The following is a 22,692-nucleotide window of genomic DNA, read 5'->3' on the forward strand; positions in this document are numbered from 1 at the left end:
GAACTACATGAAACAGAAGAAAATGATACTACCAGATGGAAATCTGGATAAAAGAATGAAGTGTATTGGAAATGACAAATACGTGAGTAAATATAAACATTTTCTTTTTCTTATTTTAAAAATCACTTTAGAACAGTAGTTCTCAATGGGGGAAATTTTGCCCCCAGGAGACATTTTGGCTTGTAACGATTGGGAGTGGTGGTGATATTGACATTTATTGGGTACAGGCCAGGGGTGCTGCTAAATATCCTACAATGCACAGAACACCCCCCTCCTTGCCCCACAACAACAAAGAATCATCGGGCTCAAAATGTCAATAATACTGAAGTGGAGAAACACTACTTTAGAATAACTGTTTAAAGTAAAAATTATAACAATGTATTCTGGGGTTTATAACAAAAGTAGAAGTAAAACATATGACAGCAAGAGCAGAAAGACTAGGAGAGGGGAAATGGAAGTACACAATGTAAGGTTCTTATAATATATGTGAATTGATATATTACTTGAAGGTAAACTGTAATTAATAAGGTAAAGGTTATGCTATAAACCCTAAACAAACCACACACACACAAGTAGAACTAATAAGAATAAAGGAGATAAAAATGGAATAAGAAATATTCAATCCAAAAGAATGAAGAAAAAGAGAAAGAGAATCAAGAACAGATGAGACAAGCAGAAAACAAATACTAGTAAATTGGCAGATTCAAACCTAACCATATCAATAATTTCATTAAATATAAAAATGGTCTAAACACCACCCAAAAAGACAGAAAGTCAGATTATATAAAAAAGCAAGATTTAACTAAATACTGCCTGTAAGAAATACACTTAAAATATAAAGAGACAGGGGCTTCCCTGGTGGCACAGTGGTTAAGAATCTGCCTGCCAATGCAGGGGACACGGGTTCGATCCCTGGTCTGGGAAGATCCCACATGCCGTGGGGCAACTAAGCCCATGCGCCACAACTACTGAGCCTGCGCTCTAGAGCCCGAGCTCTGCAACAAGAGAAGCCACCGCAATGAGAAACCCACGCACCGCAACAAAGAGTAGCCCCCGCTCGCTGCAACTAGAGAAAGCCCATGCAGCAATGAAGACACAACACAGCCTAAATAAATAAATAAATAAATAAATAAATGAAATACACTTACTAAAAAAATAAATCTAGATTTATTTAAAAAATAAAATAAAGAGACAAACAGCTTAAAAGCAAAAGGATAAAAAATGATATACAGTGGACCCTTGAACAATATGGGTTTAAGCTGTGTAGGTCCACTTATATGCTGACTTTTTTCCTCTAAATACTACTACAGTACTACACAATCTGTGGTTGGTTAAATCTGCGGGTGTGGAACCTCGGATACAAAGGGCTGAATGTAAAGTTACACGTGGATTTTTGACTGTGTTTTTTGACCCCCGTGTTGTTCAAGGGTCGACTATACTATGCTAAATACTAATCAAAAGAAAGCTGGAATAGCGACATTAATATCAGACAAAATATATTTCAGCACAAAGAATATTACAGAAACAAAGATAACAAATATTATCATTTCATAATGTTAAAGGGGTCAGTTCGTCACATTGCTATAACATTCTGAATGTTTATGCACCTAATAACAGAGCTTGGAAATACATGAAACAAAAACTGAGAGAACTACAAGGAGAAACAGATAAAACTAGAGTTATAGTCTCTCAGTCACTGATGGAAAAGTAGACAGAAAATCAGCAAGGATATTTAAGACTTGAACAACATTATCAACCAACTTGATCTAAACGATACCCTACCCAAGATTTTTTCCAAATGCACACAGAGTATTTACCAAGATAAACCATATTCTGGTCCAGAAGATGTCTCAGTAAGTTTAAAGGATTCAACTGATTCAGAGTATGTCCTCTAACCATATTGGAAAAATTGCTTAGAAGGAAGTTTATAGCTCTAAATGCATAGAATATTAATACCTTAAGCCCAAATCAATGACCTAAACTTCTACCTTAAGAAGCTAGAAGATTAAGAACAAAACAAACCCAAAGCGAGCAGAAAGGAAATAATAAAAATAAAAGCAGAAGTCAATGAAATAGAAAACAGAAAAACAACAGAAAAATCAATGAACCCAAAAGCTGGTTCTTTGAGAATATTAATAAAACTGATAAACCTCAAACCAATTTGATCAGGATAAACAGACAAATGACAAATATATTAGGAATGAGAGAGGGGAGAGACATCATCACTACAGATCCTGTAGACATTAAAAGGAGAATAATGGAATATTATGATCAAGTTTATGCCAATAAATTTGAATACTAGATGAAAATGCATAAATTCTCTGAAAGACATAAATTACCAAAGTTCATTCAAGAAGAAAGAGATAATCCTATATTAAAGAAATTGTATGTCTAGTTATAAACCAAAGAAAATTCCAGGCCCAGATGGGATTTATTAGTAAATGCTACCAAACATTTAAGGAAGAAATATATAAATTCCAAACTCTTCCAGAAAACTGAAGAAGAGGAAATACTCCTCAACTCATTCTATGAGGCCAGCATCACCCTGATACCAAAACCAGACATAGACACCACAAGAAAAGAAAACTACAGGCTAATCTGTGAATACAGACGTGCTCAACAAATTACCAGAAAACTGAATCCAGCAGCATATAAAAAAGGGTAATACATCATGACCACGGGGAATTTTTCCTGAAAATGCAAGGCTGATTTGACGTTTTAAAATCAATGTAATTCACTACATCAACAGACTAAGAAATAAAAAATATGATCTCAACTGATGCAGAAAAAGCCTATGACAAAATCTGATACACATTATAAAAACTCTTAGCAAACTAGGAATAGAAGGGAATTTTCTAACTTGATAAAGGAAGTCTACAAAAACACCTTTAACATCATATTTAATTGTGAAAGATTACATTCTCACCAAAGGAGATATAGGTATGGATGAGAAGCATGTGAAAAGATGATCAACAACCATTAGTCACTAGGGAAATAAACATTAAAACCGCAATGAAATATCACTATTGTAATGACCAAAACCACTACCACCACTGCCACCACCTGATCTTACAGGTACTGGTGAGAACGTGGAGCAATGAGAAGTCTCATTCGTTGCTGCTGGGAATGCAAAATGGTGCAGCCACTTTGGGAAACATTCTGGCAGTTTCTTATAAAATTAAATATATACTTGTCGTAACGACTCAGCAATCCTTCTCATAGGTATTCGCCCAAGAGAAATGACAACATTTGTTCACCCAAAAACCTGTATGCAGGTTTATGTGTTTATGGGATTTTTATTTGTATTTGCTAAAAATAGAAACAATCTAAATAATTTATCCTTCAAGTTGTGTATGGATAAACAAACCGTAACATATTCATGCAATGGAATAATACTCTGCAGTAACAAGGAACAAATTGCTAACACATGCAACATCACAAATGAATCTAAAATGCATGATGCTAAGTGAAAGAAGCTAGACTGAGAAGGCTATATACTGCATAATTCCATTTACATGACATTCTAGAAAAGGCAAAACTAATGGAATAAAAAACAGATCAGGAGTTGCCAGGGGCTGGGAGGGGGGAGAAGAAATTGCAACAGAGGGGCATGGAGGAATTTTGAGGAACTGTCCTATAATTTGATTATAATGGTGATTACACAATCACCATCACCAAGCAGAGCTCGTGCTCTTTCATCAAAACTTGCAGAGCTGTACACTAAACAGGGTGAATGTTGTTGAATATAAATTATACCTTCTTACTGTATATAAATTAATGAAAAGAAGAAAGTTATTAAGCACCTAATATGTATCATGGCTAGGTAACAGCGGTATGAACCTGAAAATATAATTCCTGATCTTAAGGAGTTTGGGGATAAATAACAATAGCAATACCCATTATCATTAATGATAATAACAACTAAATTTAAATAGTTTACTATATGGCACATGTTATTCTAAGTTCTTCACGTATGTAATCAGTGGATCCTCACAATAACCCTATAAGGACAAGTAGTATTTTTTTTTTTTTTGACAAGTAGTATTTTTGATGAGGAAAGTAAGCTAAAGAGAGATTGAGTAACTGCTCAAGGTCACATAGCAAAAAAGTATAGAGCCCAGATTCAAAGCTAGGAAATCTGGTATGCGGTACGCGGGCCTCTCACTGTTGTGGCCTCTCCCGTTGCTGAGCACAGGCTCCGGACACGCAGGCCCAGCGGCCATGGCTCACGGGCCCAGCCACTCTGCGACATGTGGGATCTTCCCGGACCGGGGCACGAACCTGTGTCCCCTGCATTGGCAGGCGGACTCTCAACCACTGTGCCACCAGGGAAGCCCAGTACTTTGAAATTCTTGCCTCCATTTATTAAAGAAAAAAAAGTTATCCCTAGTTATATGACAATTAGTGGCAAAGTAAAATTTAATTATATAATAGTAAATCATCTTATAATTCTGTCTTCTTCTGTAAGCTCCCCTTGCTAGAAAGAATGGGGCAGGAGGTATGAAAAAAATAATGTGTTTTAAAAGTACAGTAGTGATTTTTCTTTTCTGCTGAAGCTTCCTGTTTGTTTTTTAGTCTGAGGAAGAACCTAAATTATAGGATTGCAGCTCCCTGCTTGGATTTTCCCAAAGGATCTGAAATGACCTGATAGGGAGGCAACACGGCACCAGTACCCATAGGGGAAAGTGGGAAGGAGAAGAGAATAGATGTCTATTGAGATCTGTGGGCAGGGACAACTGCAGTTCTCTCCTTCCTTCAAAGCAGCAAGTTCCTTGCTTATATATCTACTTTATCCACAATTCAAAAAGAAAACTCTTGAGAAACTTCTGCTGGCAAAACCAAAGGGTAAAAAAGCAAGGGAAAATAAAGTGAGGGCCAGGGATGGCATGGGACTTCTGAGGTGCTGGTAATGTTCTATTTTTCGATCTAGGTGCTGGTTCACTTAAGGACAATCCATAGAGTTGTATGCTTACCGTTTATCTTACACTTCAATATAGCAAAAATTTTTTTACGAAGGAATTGTGGAAAAGGGAATTATGTAGGAAAAAATACCTAACTGGTCACTGATTCATTAATATATATGAGTAGATAATACATTTTAATATCCAGAGAGGTTTAAAAACCAATCTTGGATTTCACATCAGTGTTCTGGAATTAGAGAGCAGTTTCACATACTGGTGTTTATAAGTAAGACAGAAGATCTTTTGATCTAAAAAAAGAAAGATCTCTAGGAAGGAACTTTGACTGCTCCAAAGAATGTATAGTTTCTTCCTCTCTCCCCAAAATATAACGATATACAGTGCAAAGTACATCGAAATAAGCAGTCAGAGCCCAGACACAACTGGTTATTCTGCCTTTTTTTGCGGGGGGGGGGGCAAATGGAACAGAGATGTTGAAATGGGGGCTACATCTTCTCTAATATGCCAAAGCACACTCTCAGGGAAAGAGGACAGGATCAGTGCGTCAGATGCACAGTGCAAGCTCATTCTGTTTTCTGACCCAAGGAAAAGCAGTCAGCATGGCAACCACAATTCCACCTTTTATTTTCCATGAAGGGTATTCAAGCTAGTCGGTGGTTCTCAGTCCTGGATGCACATTAGAATCACCTGGGGGAGATGTTAAAGCATTCTGATTTAACAGGCCTAGGCTGGAAAATGTTCTTTAAGGTTCCTCACCTGACTGATTCTAATGTGCACCCAGGGTTGAACGCTGTTAGCTATTATGGGATCATCCTCCACTTCCTGTTCTTCCCCTGCTCTCAAAATTTTGTGTTCTTATACCTTAGCTAATTACATTATGACCATTCTAATTTATAGGATCCTTTGCTTTTCTAGTACTGATTATCAGCACCCCTTCATAAAAAGCAAGCAAGTCTGAAGAGCTGGATTACAATTCTCAAGAAACCAACATCTGCATCGGAGACAGGGAAGGTTGGTGAAAATAGGGAAGAGAAAGAAATTAAGATGCACAAGACCTGATGGCAAGACAAGCAGCTGACATTACAGGGAATGGACATCAAATTCCTGACAAGCTAATTTAGACTGTAAAAAACAGCTCCACAGAAACAGTGACTGTCAATAACATAAGGGGTCTCGAATATGGACAATCAAGGCTACTTCTACTCCTTTAATACTATCCCTGTTTTGCTTGGTAAACAGGCTTCAGAGAAAGATAAAGGGGCTTTTCAAAAGAGCAGGGATGCATTTCAATACTTACGCCTTCTCCAAACACTGGAGTCTCACATAGATATAACGTGTCAGTTACGCCGTATCCTAGCAACATCCTCACAAAGAGAGCATATGTGGTGCCAAGCAGGGCTTAGCCTAATGTTCCAGCCTAAGTCATGAGGTGGCCTCACTCTGGGGAAACATACTGAAATAAATGTGACACGGGGAAAGTGTGTGCTAGCACTGGGCTTCTACTCCACTAAAGCAGGGAGGCAGGGGGGCGGGCAGGTGGTGGTTCTCACTCCGAAGTTTCACCCCACTTACTTGTTTTTCATCCCTGAAGCTTCGGTATAGCCATGGCTCCAAACCGCTGGGGCTCCAGATGCATCACCTCCCGAAGGCTGATCAATCTTGAAACAGCGGATATTACTAACCAGAGAAACAGAGGGGCCAGGAATCATTAAAACAGAACATGTGCAAATTGCTACTTTTACCTGAGAAATGAAAAACACCTAAGCACTCTGTACTTACCATTTGTTTTTAATGTGTCTGAAATATTTATCAGCAACAAGAACTAGCTACTCATAATGAAAACAAAGGGGCACATACACAGAGCATGAAAATTAGTTCTATCGGCATCAATGTCGGTTATTAGGCACTTTCACACATACACACACACCACCCCTAGATGGCTACTCTCTCCTGGGGATGAAGGGGACAGCTCTCAACCCTGGCATGAGAAAAGAAACTTTAACTATTAAGTTGGGTGTATTCTCACAACAGGAAGCCCAGATTTGAAAAGAATGAAACCCAAGCCACGACTGTACTGTGTTTGGATCATGTGAGAGAATTCTGCAACACTCATCCTCAAATCCAGTATCTGCCCACATCACCCCTTCAAATATTTCACAAATATTACTGGGGACTTGCTATCCCCTGAAGCTTCCAATTCTTTCCTCACCTGCACAACCATGCTGAGACCAATATCATAAAATTATGAAGTAAACGAGGGGCATTCAATAAATTACACATTAACTACATATAGATGAACTGGGAGACAAATTCTTATCTCACCTTGGCTCTCATATGCTATAACTGGTCCAAAAGGACCCAAAACAGAAATATTAAAAGAGTAAACCTTCAAATGCAGTTCATTAAAAACCAGCCTACTAGAAAGCGTTCAGTGCTCACAAACAGGAAGCCATACAGATGTGAAGCAGGTTTTTAAAAGGCCGCCTACCACATGGTGAGATAAATCCCTACTTGTAAATTGCCACTAGTTTATTCCCCCGTTACTTAAACAAGAGAAACAGAATTATGTATAATCTCTTAACACCTAAACAATTTTGTCCTGAGCCCAAGAATTTAAATTATCTGTTGGCATTCATTAACTCCAAAATATAATAAGTACTGAATACCTTTCCTAAGAACCATTCAACTCAGAAGTAAATCAATGTCTAATAATATTCACTTTGATTCTAGAAATATTTGGTGGCAATTTCTTTGAAATTTAAAAATATTTCATTAAAGAAAAGTTTCTACTCTTAATTACCAGAAAACATTCACCTTTTCCTTTATCCTAAAAAAGCTGAAAAACATAAAAATCATAGGTAGTGTCAACAGAAAATCTCAAAATCAAATACCTCATTTTACAGATATATCCTCCTTTCAAACCCATCAATAAAAGGTGTATTTAAAAACATAGTCTGCTGTTGTTTGCTTTCCATACGACCTGGTACCAAATTTTATCCACGTACAATGGTAAGCAATGCAATGGGTTTCTTAAGGCATACCTTAAGGTTCTCCCTACATTTTTCCTACCTTTCTGAGTTTTGGAGAAAAACGGAAGACTCCTTTCTAAAGACATTTATACTTTTTACAGAACAGGGAGCCTTCAAAGAAATAATTCCATTTCCTAGCCTGTTTTTTTTTTTTTTTTCCGGTACGCGGGCCTCTCACTGCTGCGGCCTCTCCCACTGCGGAGCACAGGCTCCGGACCCGCAGGCCCAGCGGCCATGGCTCAAGGGACCAGCCGCTCTGCGGCATGTGGGATCTTCCCGGCCCGGGGCACGAACCCGCGTCCCCTGCATCGGCAGGCGGACTCTCAACCACTGCGCCACCAGGGAAGCCCTCCTAGCCTGATTATTAATGAAAAACTAATCCTTAAACTCCCCCATAATCCTTTCTAGTGAAGCAGCAATCTCTCATTTCCGCCAAGCTGAACACAGCGTGACTGAGCAGCCGTCTGAAGTGACCTGGATGTTGACTCTCCTACATCTTGAAATTAGTCTGAGGGAATCTGGGAGCCGGAGCTCAGTCACACGGAAGAGTCTTCATATGGACTAACCCTGCCTCATGTAGAACAAATAGGCCAACCCTCTAAAAGAGCAAGTAATACATTAGATATGGAAACTCTCCCAAGTTATTAAGAAGCCACAACCTTCTAGATATTAAATGGAGGGTAACGTTTTTACCTAAAAGTGTTATGATTTCACTGTCCGTTACTAATTTTTTTTAAATCTGAGAACACACATGCGCTTCACTGTAGCAGCTCTGGCCACTCTAGTAACATATGTCCTTTGGTAGAGAATTTTAAGAGATACTGTCTCATGCCTATATAATAATGGGGCCATTCTATTATATATATGGTTTTGTATCTTTTTTCTAATTACATCATGAACATTTCCCCATGTCATTTTATATTCATCCTAAATTTAATTAGAAATATCTTGATGACTATCTCTGTACCTAAAATAAATACCATATCTCTGATTAATTCTTAGAATAAATTTTTACCACAGAAAACCTTGGTCTAAGTATATGAATACTTTTAAAAGCTTGATACACAGGGCCAAAAGCTTTTTAAAAAAGTTATATCAATTTACAACCCTCCATCAACACCAATTTGAGGGGGGAAAATGTTATCATTTAAATATTTTATTTAATATTTCCTTGATACACTAATAAGGCTGAATACGATCTTTTCATGTAACTATCCATACTTTGTGTTTATTAAATGTTAATATGCTTCACTTACTTTCTGCTTGAGTACTTATCACTACTGACTCATAAGAACATTTTCTATTAAGAATATTAATGCTTTTATTTTTCTCATTTTTTGCCAGCGTTTCTTCTCAGTTTGTCATTTGCCTTTTAGATTTACCTTGGATAGCTTTTGGAATAGATATCTAAAACTTTTATGTAAAAAAGTATTTTTATATAAAAATATACATAACATAAATATCAAAACCACTGTATACATATTGACTTCTTTTCTGATTTCCCCCACCCCCTTCTCTGCCCTAAAAAGTCCTTTTCTGGTTTGTAAATATATCCATATGATTTCTTCTTACTTTTAAAAATTATTTCATTTTATGTATTTAACTCTTTAATTTAGCTGGAATTTATTTTGGTGTGCAATAAAAATTCAACTTATATTTTCCTCCAAACAGCTACTTCCATTGATTAACAGATTTTTATATAATTATTTTTATCATAAAATTATGTCATATTTGTAAAAACTCAAAAAGTTACCCGTTATAAAGATGAAATATGTTTTGCTAATCCATGTATTCTTAGTTCTGGAAGTCCCTTAGAGAGTGTGTAGGCCATCCTCCCTAAGAGATGAGAAAACTAAGGTCTGGACACACTGAGGGATTTGGGCCAAAGCTTCACATACTGATACACAGTGGAGAGAGCCTCGGTCCCCGTGGCTTCCCGAAGACACTGTACTTAGGCAATATTCTTCAACTAAATCAATTTTCTCATTAAGTACTTAAAATATCAACGAACAGGCACTAATTAAGCCAATTCCAACCAGGAATCACCTTAGGTGATTTTCAAATTTTGATATGTACTAAAGCCTAGGATAATAATAATGGACCACCAATATTAATATTACTCTTCTTTTCAAAATTCTTCTCCTTTTCAGTTTTTTCTAAGATATTGGAAGATGACTTTCAGCAACAGATATTACAACAGGGTTTGAGCACGGATGGCATACACACTAATGTGTGTTGATGTCAAGGACTGTTACTTTGAGGTACACTGCAAAAAATTCTGAAAATTCAGAAAAATTTAAAGAAGAAAGTAAAGACCATCCATAATTATATTATCCAGAGAACAGCATCATTTTAACATTTTGTTTTATATCCTTTTAGGAATTTTCTAGTTGTGCATGTGCACACACACACGCACATATACCCAAATGCACACCAATTTATGTTACAAAAAGTGGGATTACACTAAACAAATTTCCTTGTAAACTTTCTTTTCACCTAACGTCATATGCAGAGATCTTTCAAGTTAGTAATATAACTCCACATCATTGTTTTTAGTGGTTGTATAATATTCATTATGTGAAGCATAATTTAATTTTATTGATATTTAGAGTTCTGTGATGAACATTGTTATAAAGACATCTTTTCTAACAAGGTTAACTTTAATGTTTTACATAGTGAACTCCAACCAACCTGTTATTCTCCATCAACAGAAAACATAAGACAGTACCAATGAACTCTCTTCCCAAAACAGGAAGACAACCTTGCAGGATCTAACTACCCCACTCTACCAGTTTTGTTTAAATAACCTGAATTTTAGTTCCAAATTGTTCATTTACCCCACATTATGAATCTCCTGCAAAATCCCTTTGTAACATTTGCATTAAGCATCACACACCATATTATTCGTAACCGAGATGTACATTTACTTCTTGGTTGTTCGCTGCTCTCTCCTGTGTCTTTAAATCCCCTTTTCCTCTCTGTTTTCATTATTCTCATCTCTTTTTGTCTGGACACTTTCTCAAAAACTTTCTGAAAGGACACGAGTATCCAATTACTTGAAAATTTTTTTGGCCATTCGTCCATTTTGGTGAACTACAGACTCACAAATCACTTCACTTCAAATGTGTGTAGACAGACCTAATAAGTCAACAGATGCTTCATATCCCATTTAATGTTTTGACTAAGTGATAAATGTCATTTTCGGTGAATAGCGATGGGGCTGCAGCGCTTCACAAAATACTTACTTCAGCAGCTCCAGGGTTTTGTGATCGAGGGCGAGTCGGGGGTTTCCAGTCAGGTCTAGTTCTTGCAGTTTTGGAGGCAGGTTTTCTGGTAAAGTGACTTCGCTTAGCTCATTACAGCTCAGGTCCACGCACTGAAGGAACAAGTGGAAACACGAGGAGATGGCCTGGAGAAGTTGTTCAGGTAGTTCTATGCTCCTACTCATTGCAGGGAAATCAGTGTGACCGTTCATTGTACTATGACGGCCAAATGCAGAAACTACGTTTGTCTGCTATTCTGCCATAAACATTTAAAACAAACTGTGCTAAATGTAGTTAAAATTTTACTTTCTTTGAATAACACAAATTCCATGTTCTTTATACTCCCCAGCTTCATCCTTTTAAGTTCATCTCTACATTTAAAAATTAAGCATTAACTGAAAAAGCCTGAAGATCATGTCTTACATTGTTCACAATATCTCCGCACTTGCTGTGGCCATGAGGGTTACAGTTACAACATCAAGACGGAACTTTAAAGGGCTTGTCTTTGGTTTTTAAAACAAACCAAAAAACATGCAAAATGAGGAGAAGGCAGGGAACGAATATTCAAAATGGGAAGATAATTCAAAAGAAGCTAAATAAGAAAGTGGCGAAAGACTAGCAGGTGGGCCTGCCTACTATATGCACGGGAAAAAGACAGGAGTCAGATATAAATCCTGCACTCCAGGCATCCAATACCTGGACTCTCCAACAGCCCTGCCTAATCTCACCTGGAAAACTGCCACAAAAAGGGTCAGCATACCGATTAGAACAAAAATTATGTGTTATCTGTGAATGGGAATAACACCACCTTTCTTGCAAAATCTAAGGCTTAAATGAGCTAAGTCCCAAAAGGAGGTGCTGCATTTCTGTTATGGGAGCGGGGACCAGGGTAGAAGAAGGATCACATGCACAAGAGAGAACAGTTGGCAATTTTTCTGATAAGAGAATGTGTAACCAACAATTTGGTAGAATGGGGAGAAAGCATTCAATTATCTGGCTTGAGCTGGTACCTTATTATAATTTTTTTAAATGCCTAAAGAGCATATTAAAAATCTTAAGGTGGACTGAAAGGCAAATTGTATACAAGAATTTCAGTCTTAAAAGTGGACAAATTCATCTTTATCTGGAAAATTTTTTAAAGAACTTAAATCTATTATGCATTGGGGAGGGGTAGAGACTGGGTAAAATGAAAACCTCTATTTTTGGAGAAATATATTCTCAGTTGAATTCAAACAATACAATGTTTCCACACAAATTGTTTCATACCCTTGCTCTGAAACAGTAGCAATGATATACTGTAATTTTTTTTTTTACTATGAGCATTATAACCACATTATAAAAAGTTGGACAGAGATTAGAAAACTTATTGTTAAATTTAACACCTGAACACAACCAGTGTTAGAATTCTATTTTTGTTTCTTTTAGCCTTATTAATAAAAAAAAACTTTTAAAACCCATAAATGTAGGTACAATTTCATTACATTTCACTTATTCTATATCTTCACTCCCAACACCTTTTATAGTCTTAATACTTTCAACAGAAGTACAAGAATTCACTTAACCTAAATGTTAATAACAGGGACATGGTCATCTCCTTTTTTTGTTTTTCCAAATATAAATAATGGTTGCATGAATAGGACTGGACTGGACTTTAATGAAACCGGACCTTAATGAAACACTGGTAATACTGGTTCATAACTGGCTATTCTGGCAGTATGGTCAGTATACATCAGTACAGATAAAACAACACATGGTGTCAATACAATCTCCTGGTGGTGATGAAACATGAGCTTAAGGCCTGACAGGTGTGGGCAACACAGAACGTAGGTGGTTGACACAAACGAATTCAGAGGTCAGAGCGTGCATTATGGGGAAAGAGTAAAGACATTTTAGAACATTACTGAATTTTTTGAAATTGGTGAGCAATGTTTTTTAATGTTACCTCTAAAGATTTAAACTTTCACAGTTCTGTAGAGGTAAAATTGCTCATTCTTTAAATTACCAAATTATAAAATGAGGTCAATAGGGTATTCATTTATAAAGATAATGTTGGTGATGGTAACGCAGATCTTATGAGATGGTGCTCACGCACTACCCCCGCCGAGGCCCATTTCATCACCAAGTCTTTAATTCACGGCAGTCAGTTCCTGTAGTCCTGTTCTGACCCACATCACGTTTCCCCTGGAGGATTACGATGGCGTCCGAACTTTGCTTTCAGTCTCACTTCCCTCTGCTGCATTCCCCACAATGCTGTCAGGGTGATTCTCTGATGTGGTTTGTTCTATCACATCACACTCCAGCTTCAGTCTTTCTTTTGCTCCCTACTACCCTTCAATCTGCCACCAAAGTCCTCAGCACGTCAACTAAGGCCTTCACCCCACCTTTCGCCACCTGCTTCCTCACACTCTATATTCAGCTGCGTCAAAGTTAACTCTTGCATGTGTCATGTTCTCATTTGTCTGTGCCTTTGCACATGCTATTCTCTGTGAATGGAACTCTTCAAGCTATCCTTGCCTTCTACCTGGTAATCTGCCTTATTCTTTTAAGACTCAACGCCACTACAATGTCACTCAATTCCACTACAGCCCCTGTTTCAATTAGATGTCCCTTGTTATAAGTATCTGCTTATTTCTTTCTTTCACTAGACCACGAGCTCCTAGAGAGAAGGGACTGCCTCTTCTCCTCCTATATCTGAAGTGCAGTGCACTGCAAAGATTAGAGGCTCGGTAGATGCCTTCACTGAAAGGAGGAACAAATAAACAATCGATTGCCTGGCACTTGGTAAACAATTATTTGTTGAATGAATAAATGAATGGATCTTATAAGAAGGTTCCTCAGTAATTAAATCTCTTAGGATGGGAACTGAGATACACATGTTTAGGTTAAATTCAGTCTAGAATAAGTAGCACTGCAAAGCAATTGATACGTTTTAAAATGCTTTTGTTTCTGCATGAGAAGGAAACTCTTTAAGGGCAGATAAGCAGAGAAACACCTTTATATAGTTCTGCACATTGAAGGAGGTTTATTCCTAAAAATTACAGGACACTCGTACTTGGTGCCAATCTACTGGTGTCAATGCAGATAGCGAGTGCTCTACTTACAAGTACTATATCTCCTGTTCTTTTAATAGTCCTCAACAAACACTTGTTGACTGAATAATTGTAACGGCGACCACTAAGAAAATAGAAAATTTGGAAGTGAGACCTGAGAAAAAAAACAGTACCCACATATTCTATGTTGTTTAATGTATGTATTTATATTTAATGCACTAAAATTTTCTTGGAAATACATTGTTAAATAGAATATTGAATCTAATACGTTATCATCCCCTCTTTCAGGCCCATTCTAGGACACAGCTAACAAAAATCACTCTGCTATAATACAAAACTCTGGTTAAGAATGCTCAAAAAAGAATTATCCAACCCTCAGAAAAAGTGAGATAACTCATAATTGAGAAGGAACTCATGATTTAGAGGAAATGACTGCTAATACAATTATATATGAGTACAGGAAAATAATCAGTGTATCTTAAAGAAAGGGAATACAATGTGATGTATAGTTCAAGTAATTATCACAAAAGTTGCAATATGTTAATTATGATGATTCCTCACAAAACATTACTAAAGAAATAAGCATATCAATGTTCACAGCAGTGTATTATTCATTATCTGCCAAATAATTGCCTGGGCTGCCCCGAATCAGCAACTTAACAGAACTAGTGAGCTCTGAGGTTCTGCAACCCCCTTGCTTCTTCCTTCCTCAGACCACAGCTAGTCCCCCACCTCAACTGTGCTGCCCAACAGCTCTGACAGCTCCAAATGGCGGGGCTCCCACTCACCTTCTGCACTCCCTAGTCCTCACAAGGTAAAAGCCGCTGATGTATAACATGTTCCCCCTCCGAACAGGTTCACTAATTTCCATTTTGAAGTCAAAAGAAGCAAATACATCCAAGTACTCAATCAAAAGAACATTTATTTAGCATCTACTAAATGGCAGACAATAAGCCAGACATCAGGGACCTCGAGAGAGAGATGGCAGACACAGTCCCCACCCCGAGGAACTCCCAGGCTAAAGGGGGAAATGAACACCACTACCTACCTCCAGCTGCTATGATCAACGATGTGTACAAGTGTGTGTGGCTGTGACAGTGAAGGGGCAGCTACTGAGACCACAGAGAGGGCTTTCCAGGAGAGGATTTTTGTGAAGAATCAAAATTAAAGATAAAGAGGCAGATGGGAACAGGAGGGCATCTAGCAAGCACTGACAGCACGTGCACCAGGCAAGAGACAGAGTGATGCACGGTATACCAGGACACGAAGCAAGAGTGGTTGGTGTGGTTGGAGATGGTCGGGCCCGAGAGCAGAAGATGAGGCTGGAGAGGCAGGTAGAGGCCAAACGGTGAACTACAGATTGTGTCTTACGCTGAAGTCATCTATACTACCTCCCTCTCTCAGAGTTCTACAGGAACCCGAACATTGTAGCTTTAGAGTAAAATACATGTACACACATGTGTAGTATTTCTCATTATATAATTTTTAAGTCAAATTCTCTTTTAACACTTAAACTACTACATATTCTTGATGTTGCAAAAGGCTAAGTCATCATCCCTGTAGGATGTTCACACATCTAAGTAAACCTATTAACTAAGAGAGCCAGTCTGAACCTTTTACTTTAAACACAGACCCTAAAGCCAAGGTTGAAGTTCGGTTTTCCTATGTAATAGTGTATTTGTCTACAATTATTCAGGAATATATATTGTTTAAACCTCCCCACCTTTCAGGAAGTTGCAAAAGAAGAACTTTAATTTGTACAGACTCTTCCTTTTAAATTTATATACAGTATCTGTGATTTTTCTCAACTGGATTTTAGAAACCTTATTGGCAACTACTTGACAAAAATGACAATCAGGGTAAAACTTTGTTTTAAACAAATCCTCGATCCATCAAATAGCATTCCATTCCTCCAAATAGCGAATTCCCTTAAGCACCAAAATAAATTATTTATAAAATCTGACTTTAAGAAAATGCATCCTATATAAACTAAGCAATTCCTTTACCTCATAAATTTCATTACCTCATAAAATTGGTTATGTGTGCCCTTGGGGAGACTCAGTGGTATATCACAAAGTTACAGGACACCTGGCCCATGCTTCTGGGGGCTTCAGTGTTACTCAAAGATTATGGAGAGGAAGAGCCTTTATTTTTACATTAAAACTAAAAGAAATGGTAAAAAGTAGAACACAAAATTAGCATGTAATTTTAGATCAAAAAGGAGACTTCAAAGAAATTTATAGATGATTCCAGGCTGTATTCCAGATTTGGGGGCATATGAGCTCACTTCTCTTTTTCCTTACTAATAAAAGACTCTGAAGAGCAGGATAGTGACCACTTCACAGCCAACTTCTTTGAGGACTTACGGTCACAAGTGCTCCTTTCTCCAGGAGCATCTCTAAAGGGATACTTTTAATATGCATGAGCTCACACAGGACCAGTTCTTTATCTGTATGTACACATAACCCACTTCGTAAGATGCATGCAGTATTTCATTGTAAAAGACATGGCTTTGTGTTTAAAAGGGCTGCTGAAATACTTTTTAAAACTAGAGTTAAAAAAACAAACAAATTAGTCTGAGTTAATAAATTACCCCAACTTTGAAAGACAGAGACTATGCAGTCCTAGCTTCCTGCTGGTGAGTTGCCAGTGAGGCAGGGAGAAAAGTGGCTTAAATGGCCATGTCCTGGTAGACACTGCTTCATTCCTTTTTCCTTAGCTCTTGTCCCAAACAGGAATGGATGCCAGATTCCCCAAATGATAGAAGAATTCCTAAATAACCATTACCCAGATTCCAGGACCATAATGACAACTGCTCCTGCTTCCTGGTTTTTGGATACTGCAGTTCCTAGATGACCTTTTAAGTCTAGTAGGTCAACTACTCTACCAAACTAGACATCTAACTGGCCCCTGATCTGTCTTTATTTCCATTATCCTACTTTCCAAAGAATTAATGCCTTTTCTTTCATCCATTCTGACCTAGCCGTTTCCCCATGTTCTTTGTGTCCTATGACTGAGCCGGTTCTCTCGCTCTCATCTCACTTTAGAAACAACAACATGGCTTGATTCCAAGGGAAATTCAACTTCCTGCAGCCATTGTTCTCAAGAGTGTGGCATATTAAAAATACTTCATACTCCATGAAGTGAAATAACAGTCCTAAAGACGAAGTCACTCAGCTTATCCAAGTGGTTTATTACTGCACAGCACAAACATGAAAATAACCTTCTGAAGAGAATTTAAAACATTTTAAAAGATGCTGTTCACCCAGTAATCAGAATCAGGACACCGCAGGGAAATGGAAAATTTGACAAAAGTTGCTGATATACAGTGTTTAAATTTCAACCTTCATTCACTGTATGTGTCACACATTTCTTTCATCTGCTTAAACCACACTTCAAAAAAGGTAGGACCATGTCCCTAATTGGAAGTAACTCAACTAAAAGCTTTGGTGTTGTTGCAGAACTCCTACATGATCAACGTGACTGCGATGTGGTTCGGCGAAGGGCCCCTGAGGAAGAGAAGCCGAGTGCCACACCCGCGGCCACCTCTGCTTTTCAGGTCCATCAGCTCTAGCAGCCTACGTGAGGACCTCGGCCTGGGACCAGCCAAGCCAAGTCTGGCTTATGTGGTGATTGAGAGCTGATCCGTATCCAGAGGGAGGTCTGTCTATTTTAGAATCAGAACAGAACATGACCTGCTCCAGGAACACAGGACTGGTGGTGGGGTTTGGAAGACTAATTTGAAAGTGCTAAACAAAGGTGAAGACAATAATATCAATACTAAGGAACAACGACTATGACTCTGGGTGCACTTGAGCTCATCGAAAAACTCTAAAAAATATACTTTTTTTCCTATGAATTTATATGACCTTCCTGCCCAAGTACAGAATTTGATGCCTGATGATCACTTTAACAGATCTCACCAAATGCACCAAAATGAGAAAAGGCCAGACCTAAATTTTATCCAAGAATAGGGGATGCATATAGTTTCTGTTTTAGGGGTACATGAATAATGGCCTGATTTTACAAGTTTAAAAAGCTACATTAAAAAAAATAATAAAGTAAAATAAAAAACTACATTTTAGCATATATATTTTAGTAATAAAACTTGTTTACCCTTTAAATGATAATTGGTTTTAAAGCTTTGGTAACAAAGCAGTGAACAAGCACTTTTCTTTAATGTCTGAAAAGATGAGACTGCTCACAGAGAACTAGCTAAATATACCAGGATCTTATCCCTCTTTAAATTATCTGTTAATGTTTATAATTGCAATGATCTTCATACCTTTTATGAAATACTTTACAATTATTGTACTTTATTTTCAAGAAGCAATAAGAATACAATCTAGGATTATTAACTCAATGATAATATTTTAATAGCGGCTGGAGTATTTCAACTTAGGAAAAAAATGATTTCTTTTCCATTAGAAACATGCTTTAGGGCTCAGTTTGCAGTCAAGACTCTCATAGGTATTTTATCATCTGTTTACAGCAAATATTTTTACCAGGAATTTTCTTTTGGATGGTTTATTTATTTATTTTTGGCCACACTGCATGGCATGTGGAATCTTAGTTCCCCAACCAGGGATCGAACCCGCGCTCCCCGCATTGCAAGCACGAAGTCTCAACCACTGGACCGCCAGGGAAGTCCCTTGGATGGTTTAAATCTGCATAAATACTTATATAGCAACTTAAAGTATTCTCATATGAAATAACACTAAAATATCATTTCGGAGTTCTCAAACAATATAACTACTACTTTTTCAATACCACCGTCTGTCCAGGGCTGCAAAGTTTGTACTTTGTACATAAAGGAGACTTGATACTGCTCACCGCACCCCCCCCCCCCCACAAATAAAACCCCAGCAACAAAATACCTCTTGGTAATGGAAGAGCTGGGTCAGAAACACTGGACATTTTTAACGTAAGGAAAATGCTAAGCTACAATATCTGGGGTTAAAAATCAAAGAACAAAAGAAGAAAAACTGTAAAAAAAAAAAAAAAAAGTAATACCAAAAGTAAAATTTGAAAAGGAGCTATAAAGCAGGGTTACAGGGGAAGGAATTAAATGGAAACACGAGGGCACCAAGTTTAGAACCCAGGAATCCAAGCAAGGGTCTAAGAGAAGATTTGCTTTCATAGAGCAACATTCGTATTTTGCAAAATTTAGTCAAAACCTGAAAAGTTTAAACGTCTATCTGTATCTGTATTTTAAACCAGATACTTAAAAAAAAAAAGAATCTACGATTAAGAGTTATATAACATTAAAAGACAGGTGCAGAAATACCAGCAAACAGGAGGTTAATCTCGAGGCCTCAGTGCACAGAGACCTGTTTAATGAGGCCCCATGACAGACACCACACCCCACCACGGAGTAATGGGCAGTGGAGCAGCCTCTGGAAAGCTTAGCTGTCAACACTGCTCCTGCGATGGAAGCAAAGAAGCATTTGCTTAAGTGACAGATTTCCTGGATTTTGTGGATCATCAGCCAGAACAGTTGCTCCATATAATCAACATCAGAGTTGAACTCCATCGAGGTCTTGTAACTAATTATAGTTAACATTTACAGAGCTCTTACCAGGTGCCACTTCTATTTCAAATGCTTTACATGTATTATTTCATTTCATCCTCACAGCAATACTGTAAAGGAAGCACTGTTCTTTCCCTCATTTTACATATGAGGAAACGGAGCAATTAAGCAGCTTTTAGTTGGGATCCACCTCTAGATCTGTCTTCCTTCAGAGCCCCACCTCTTACCTACTGTTAAAGGTATATAAAGTAAAAATAAAATATTTCTGCTAGTTAACAGTAAGTATTCTAAAATGACACGGTCATGTATGAGGTGACAGTGCGCTCACAGTAAAATATTTCATGGCTTAAGCACACACACACATGCACACACTTATCAAATGACTTGTACACACCTCAACCATGTAAATGTACAAAACTCCTGTGGTGAAAAATTATTCATGCTATTCAAAGTGTCTTCAAATAGGAGATTAGAATATGCTCCTTGTCTATAACCAGAATTATTTTTTATTAAGCACAAAACTAATCATCAGAAATGCTAAAATGCAAAATGAAAGAACTTCTTACTCTTTGCTCAAAAAAAAAGAATAAAAAGTTGTTGGGGGCTTCCCTGGTGGCGCAGTGGTTGAGAGTCTGCCTGCCGAAGCAGGCGACACAGGTTCGTGCCCCGGTCCGGGAAGATCCCACATGCTGCGGAGCGACTGGGCCCGTGAGCCATGGCCGCTGAGCCTGCGCGTCCGGAGCCTGTGCTCTGCAACGGGAGAGGCCACAACAGTGAGAGGCCCGCGTACCGCAAAAAAAAAAAAAAAAAAGTTGTTGGATGGTTTTCATTCTAGTGAACTGGTTTCATCCGATGAGACTGCCCTGAGTCAGGAGCCAGGAACTGCAGAATGTCTCTGCCACCAGTTTGCTGTCTTCAGTTTATAGAAACCACTTTCTTTTCAGCACCTCAGTTTCCTCACCTACCAAATGGGAATACTATCTATTCTGTCAGGTTTCATTAAATTGAAGTGAATGTTTGGTAACGGTAACAGTAATGAGACTACATCTATATAGGGAATTATTACTAATTGGGTGCTGCGGTAATGGATGCTATTTAATTAGGGGAGTTGTGGGGAGGGGTGTGCAGAGGTACTGTTAACTATTTCCAACTGCTATCAAACCTGATTCAGTCTCTGAGTCTCATAACCACCCTGGAAATAAGCAGGACAAGTATTGTTAGACAGATGGGAAAGAGTTAGGTGGCTGTGTGGCTAGTTAGGGACAGAGCCCAGAATACAATTTTCCCCACTCCCAGTCCAGTGTTTTTTGATCACTGTTTTTTTGTTGTTTTTTTTTTTCCCCTCTGCCGACTCAGAGGTGTAGCCCAGTGCTGAGGAAGGATGGAGCAAGGACAACAGAGAGGTCTTCATTCTGAGGAAATCCAACAAAGGTGCGAACATCCTGAACTGATGAACTAGAGAAAACAAGTCTCTTTGTGGACCTGAAGCTTGGAGTTTATGGAATCGACCCACGTACCTTGATTTCTGGGAGCTGCATAACTTCAGGAAAGACTTCGATGCAGTTGGAGTGAGCAATCGCCGTGTGCACGCGCCTGCAATTCATGATAGTTGTCGGGACGGCCTTCAGTTTATTCCCACTGATGTCAATTTCTTCAAGTTCCTCCAGCTTTGCCATTTTACTGAAAAAGAGAAAATCCAAGGGTGGGCAGGTCACAAAGTAATTTATAAGGAAATTTAGAAAGAAAATAATAGATAATGAGAACCAAAAGGTAATTTACTGTGACTCTGAAGATTCTTTAAAGATTCACTTGCACTAGTCATTTTAACAGACAAGCTTTTCACTACTGTTTTTGAGTATCAAAGTATTTTGATACCTCCTTTCTTACTACAAAACAAAAACTCTTAACTTCAGCTTTTTGAATTGGCAACAAGAAGAAAAATGGACGTCCTTTCCCTATGAAAACTCTGTGTGAATTGAGTTACCCTGACAACAATCACTTTACTATGTGCTTAGCCTGAACTCCAGTGAAAATCCTACCGAAATGGGTCAAAAGTTGGCCTTAATCTAATCTATGTGCTTTAAAAGTGTGAGAGTATTATTTCTTCGTATTGGCACTGAAACCTCAAGGGAATATATAGAGTAGAGAAGGGTATGGTTTATATGAAGATATGCTTTCTCCTGAAACCCCACTCCCCAAATTCCTTGGACATCCCTCGTGATAACAAGGCGGTCATGAGGAGTAGGATGCTGGAAGGTGATCTGGATCATCTCTTGACCTCTGGCAATGCCCAAATTCAATCTGGACCCAAAAGAAATTTCTCTCAACTCCTGCTAAACACCTACAAAGAAAGAATCTTTCTCATCTTACCTTAATAACAAGTCCTAATGTAATTTAACACTTCTGTTTAAGAATGTCTTGTATTGTTCAATCTTAACCTATAATGTAGAATTACTATTTAATTACATTAATCAATAATTACAGTAACTCAATAAAAAAAACTCCAGAATTAGGGTTTCTTATATTTTCTGTAAATCTGGAGGGAAAAAGCCCTCTGCCTCTACAAACCTATAATGCATCTATCACTCCTCTGGCCCTTTTCCCACCACCTGTGAAGGTGGAATCTAACAAGTGCAGGATTCCCAGTGAGTGCAACTCAAACTTACAATCTAAATCATTTAGTTTAGAGTTATTGGTATCTCCTCTCCTTGCTGTGGTTTCATTTGTCACAATAAACCTTTTAAAAAATTTAGCAAGAAACAGTTTATCGCTTTTCTTTCTGTTTTCTCTCAAAAATAAAGCTTACCTTATTTGCTTACTTGAAAATAAATATATGCCGAAGATACAAGAACTAAGTTTTTATCTTATGAAATCAGATCTTTTAATATCATAAACATTCAA

At 37.9% G+C, this 22,692-nt stretch overlaps 1 protein-coding gene across 1 annotated transcript in view; it reads right to left on the reverse strand.

The window, feature by feature from the left end:
- The window catches only part of PHLPP1 (PH domain and leucine rich repeat protein phosphatase 1), a 213,391-nt gene that overhangs the window by 8,548 nt on the left and 182,151 nt on the right, over window positions 1-22,692 (reverse strand). The window contains exons 12-14 of the mRNA XM_029222396.1: window positions 21,309-21,471; window positions 11,194-11,324; window positions 6,492-6,596 (exon numbers count right to left, since the gene is read on the reverse strand). Of these exons, the coding sequence (XP_029078229.1) occupies window positions 6,492-6,596; window positions 11,194-11,324; window positions 21,309-21,471 (399 nt within the window). The remainder of the gene's footprint in view (window positions 1-6,491; window positions 6,597-11,193; window positions 11,325-21,308; window positions 21,472-22,692) is intronic.

The sequence above is a fragment of the Monodon monoceros genome, unplaced genomic scaffold (assembly GCF_005190385.1).
Source record: "Monodon monoceros isolate NGI ecotype Baffin Bay Population unplaced genomic scaffold, NGI_Narwhal_1 Super_Scaffold_1, whole genome shotgun sequence".
Lineage (NCBI taxonomy): Eukaryota > Metazoa > Chordata > Mammalia > Artiodactyla > Monodontidae > Monodon > Monodon monoceros.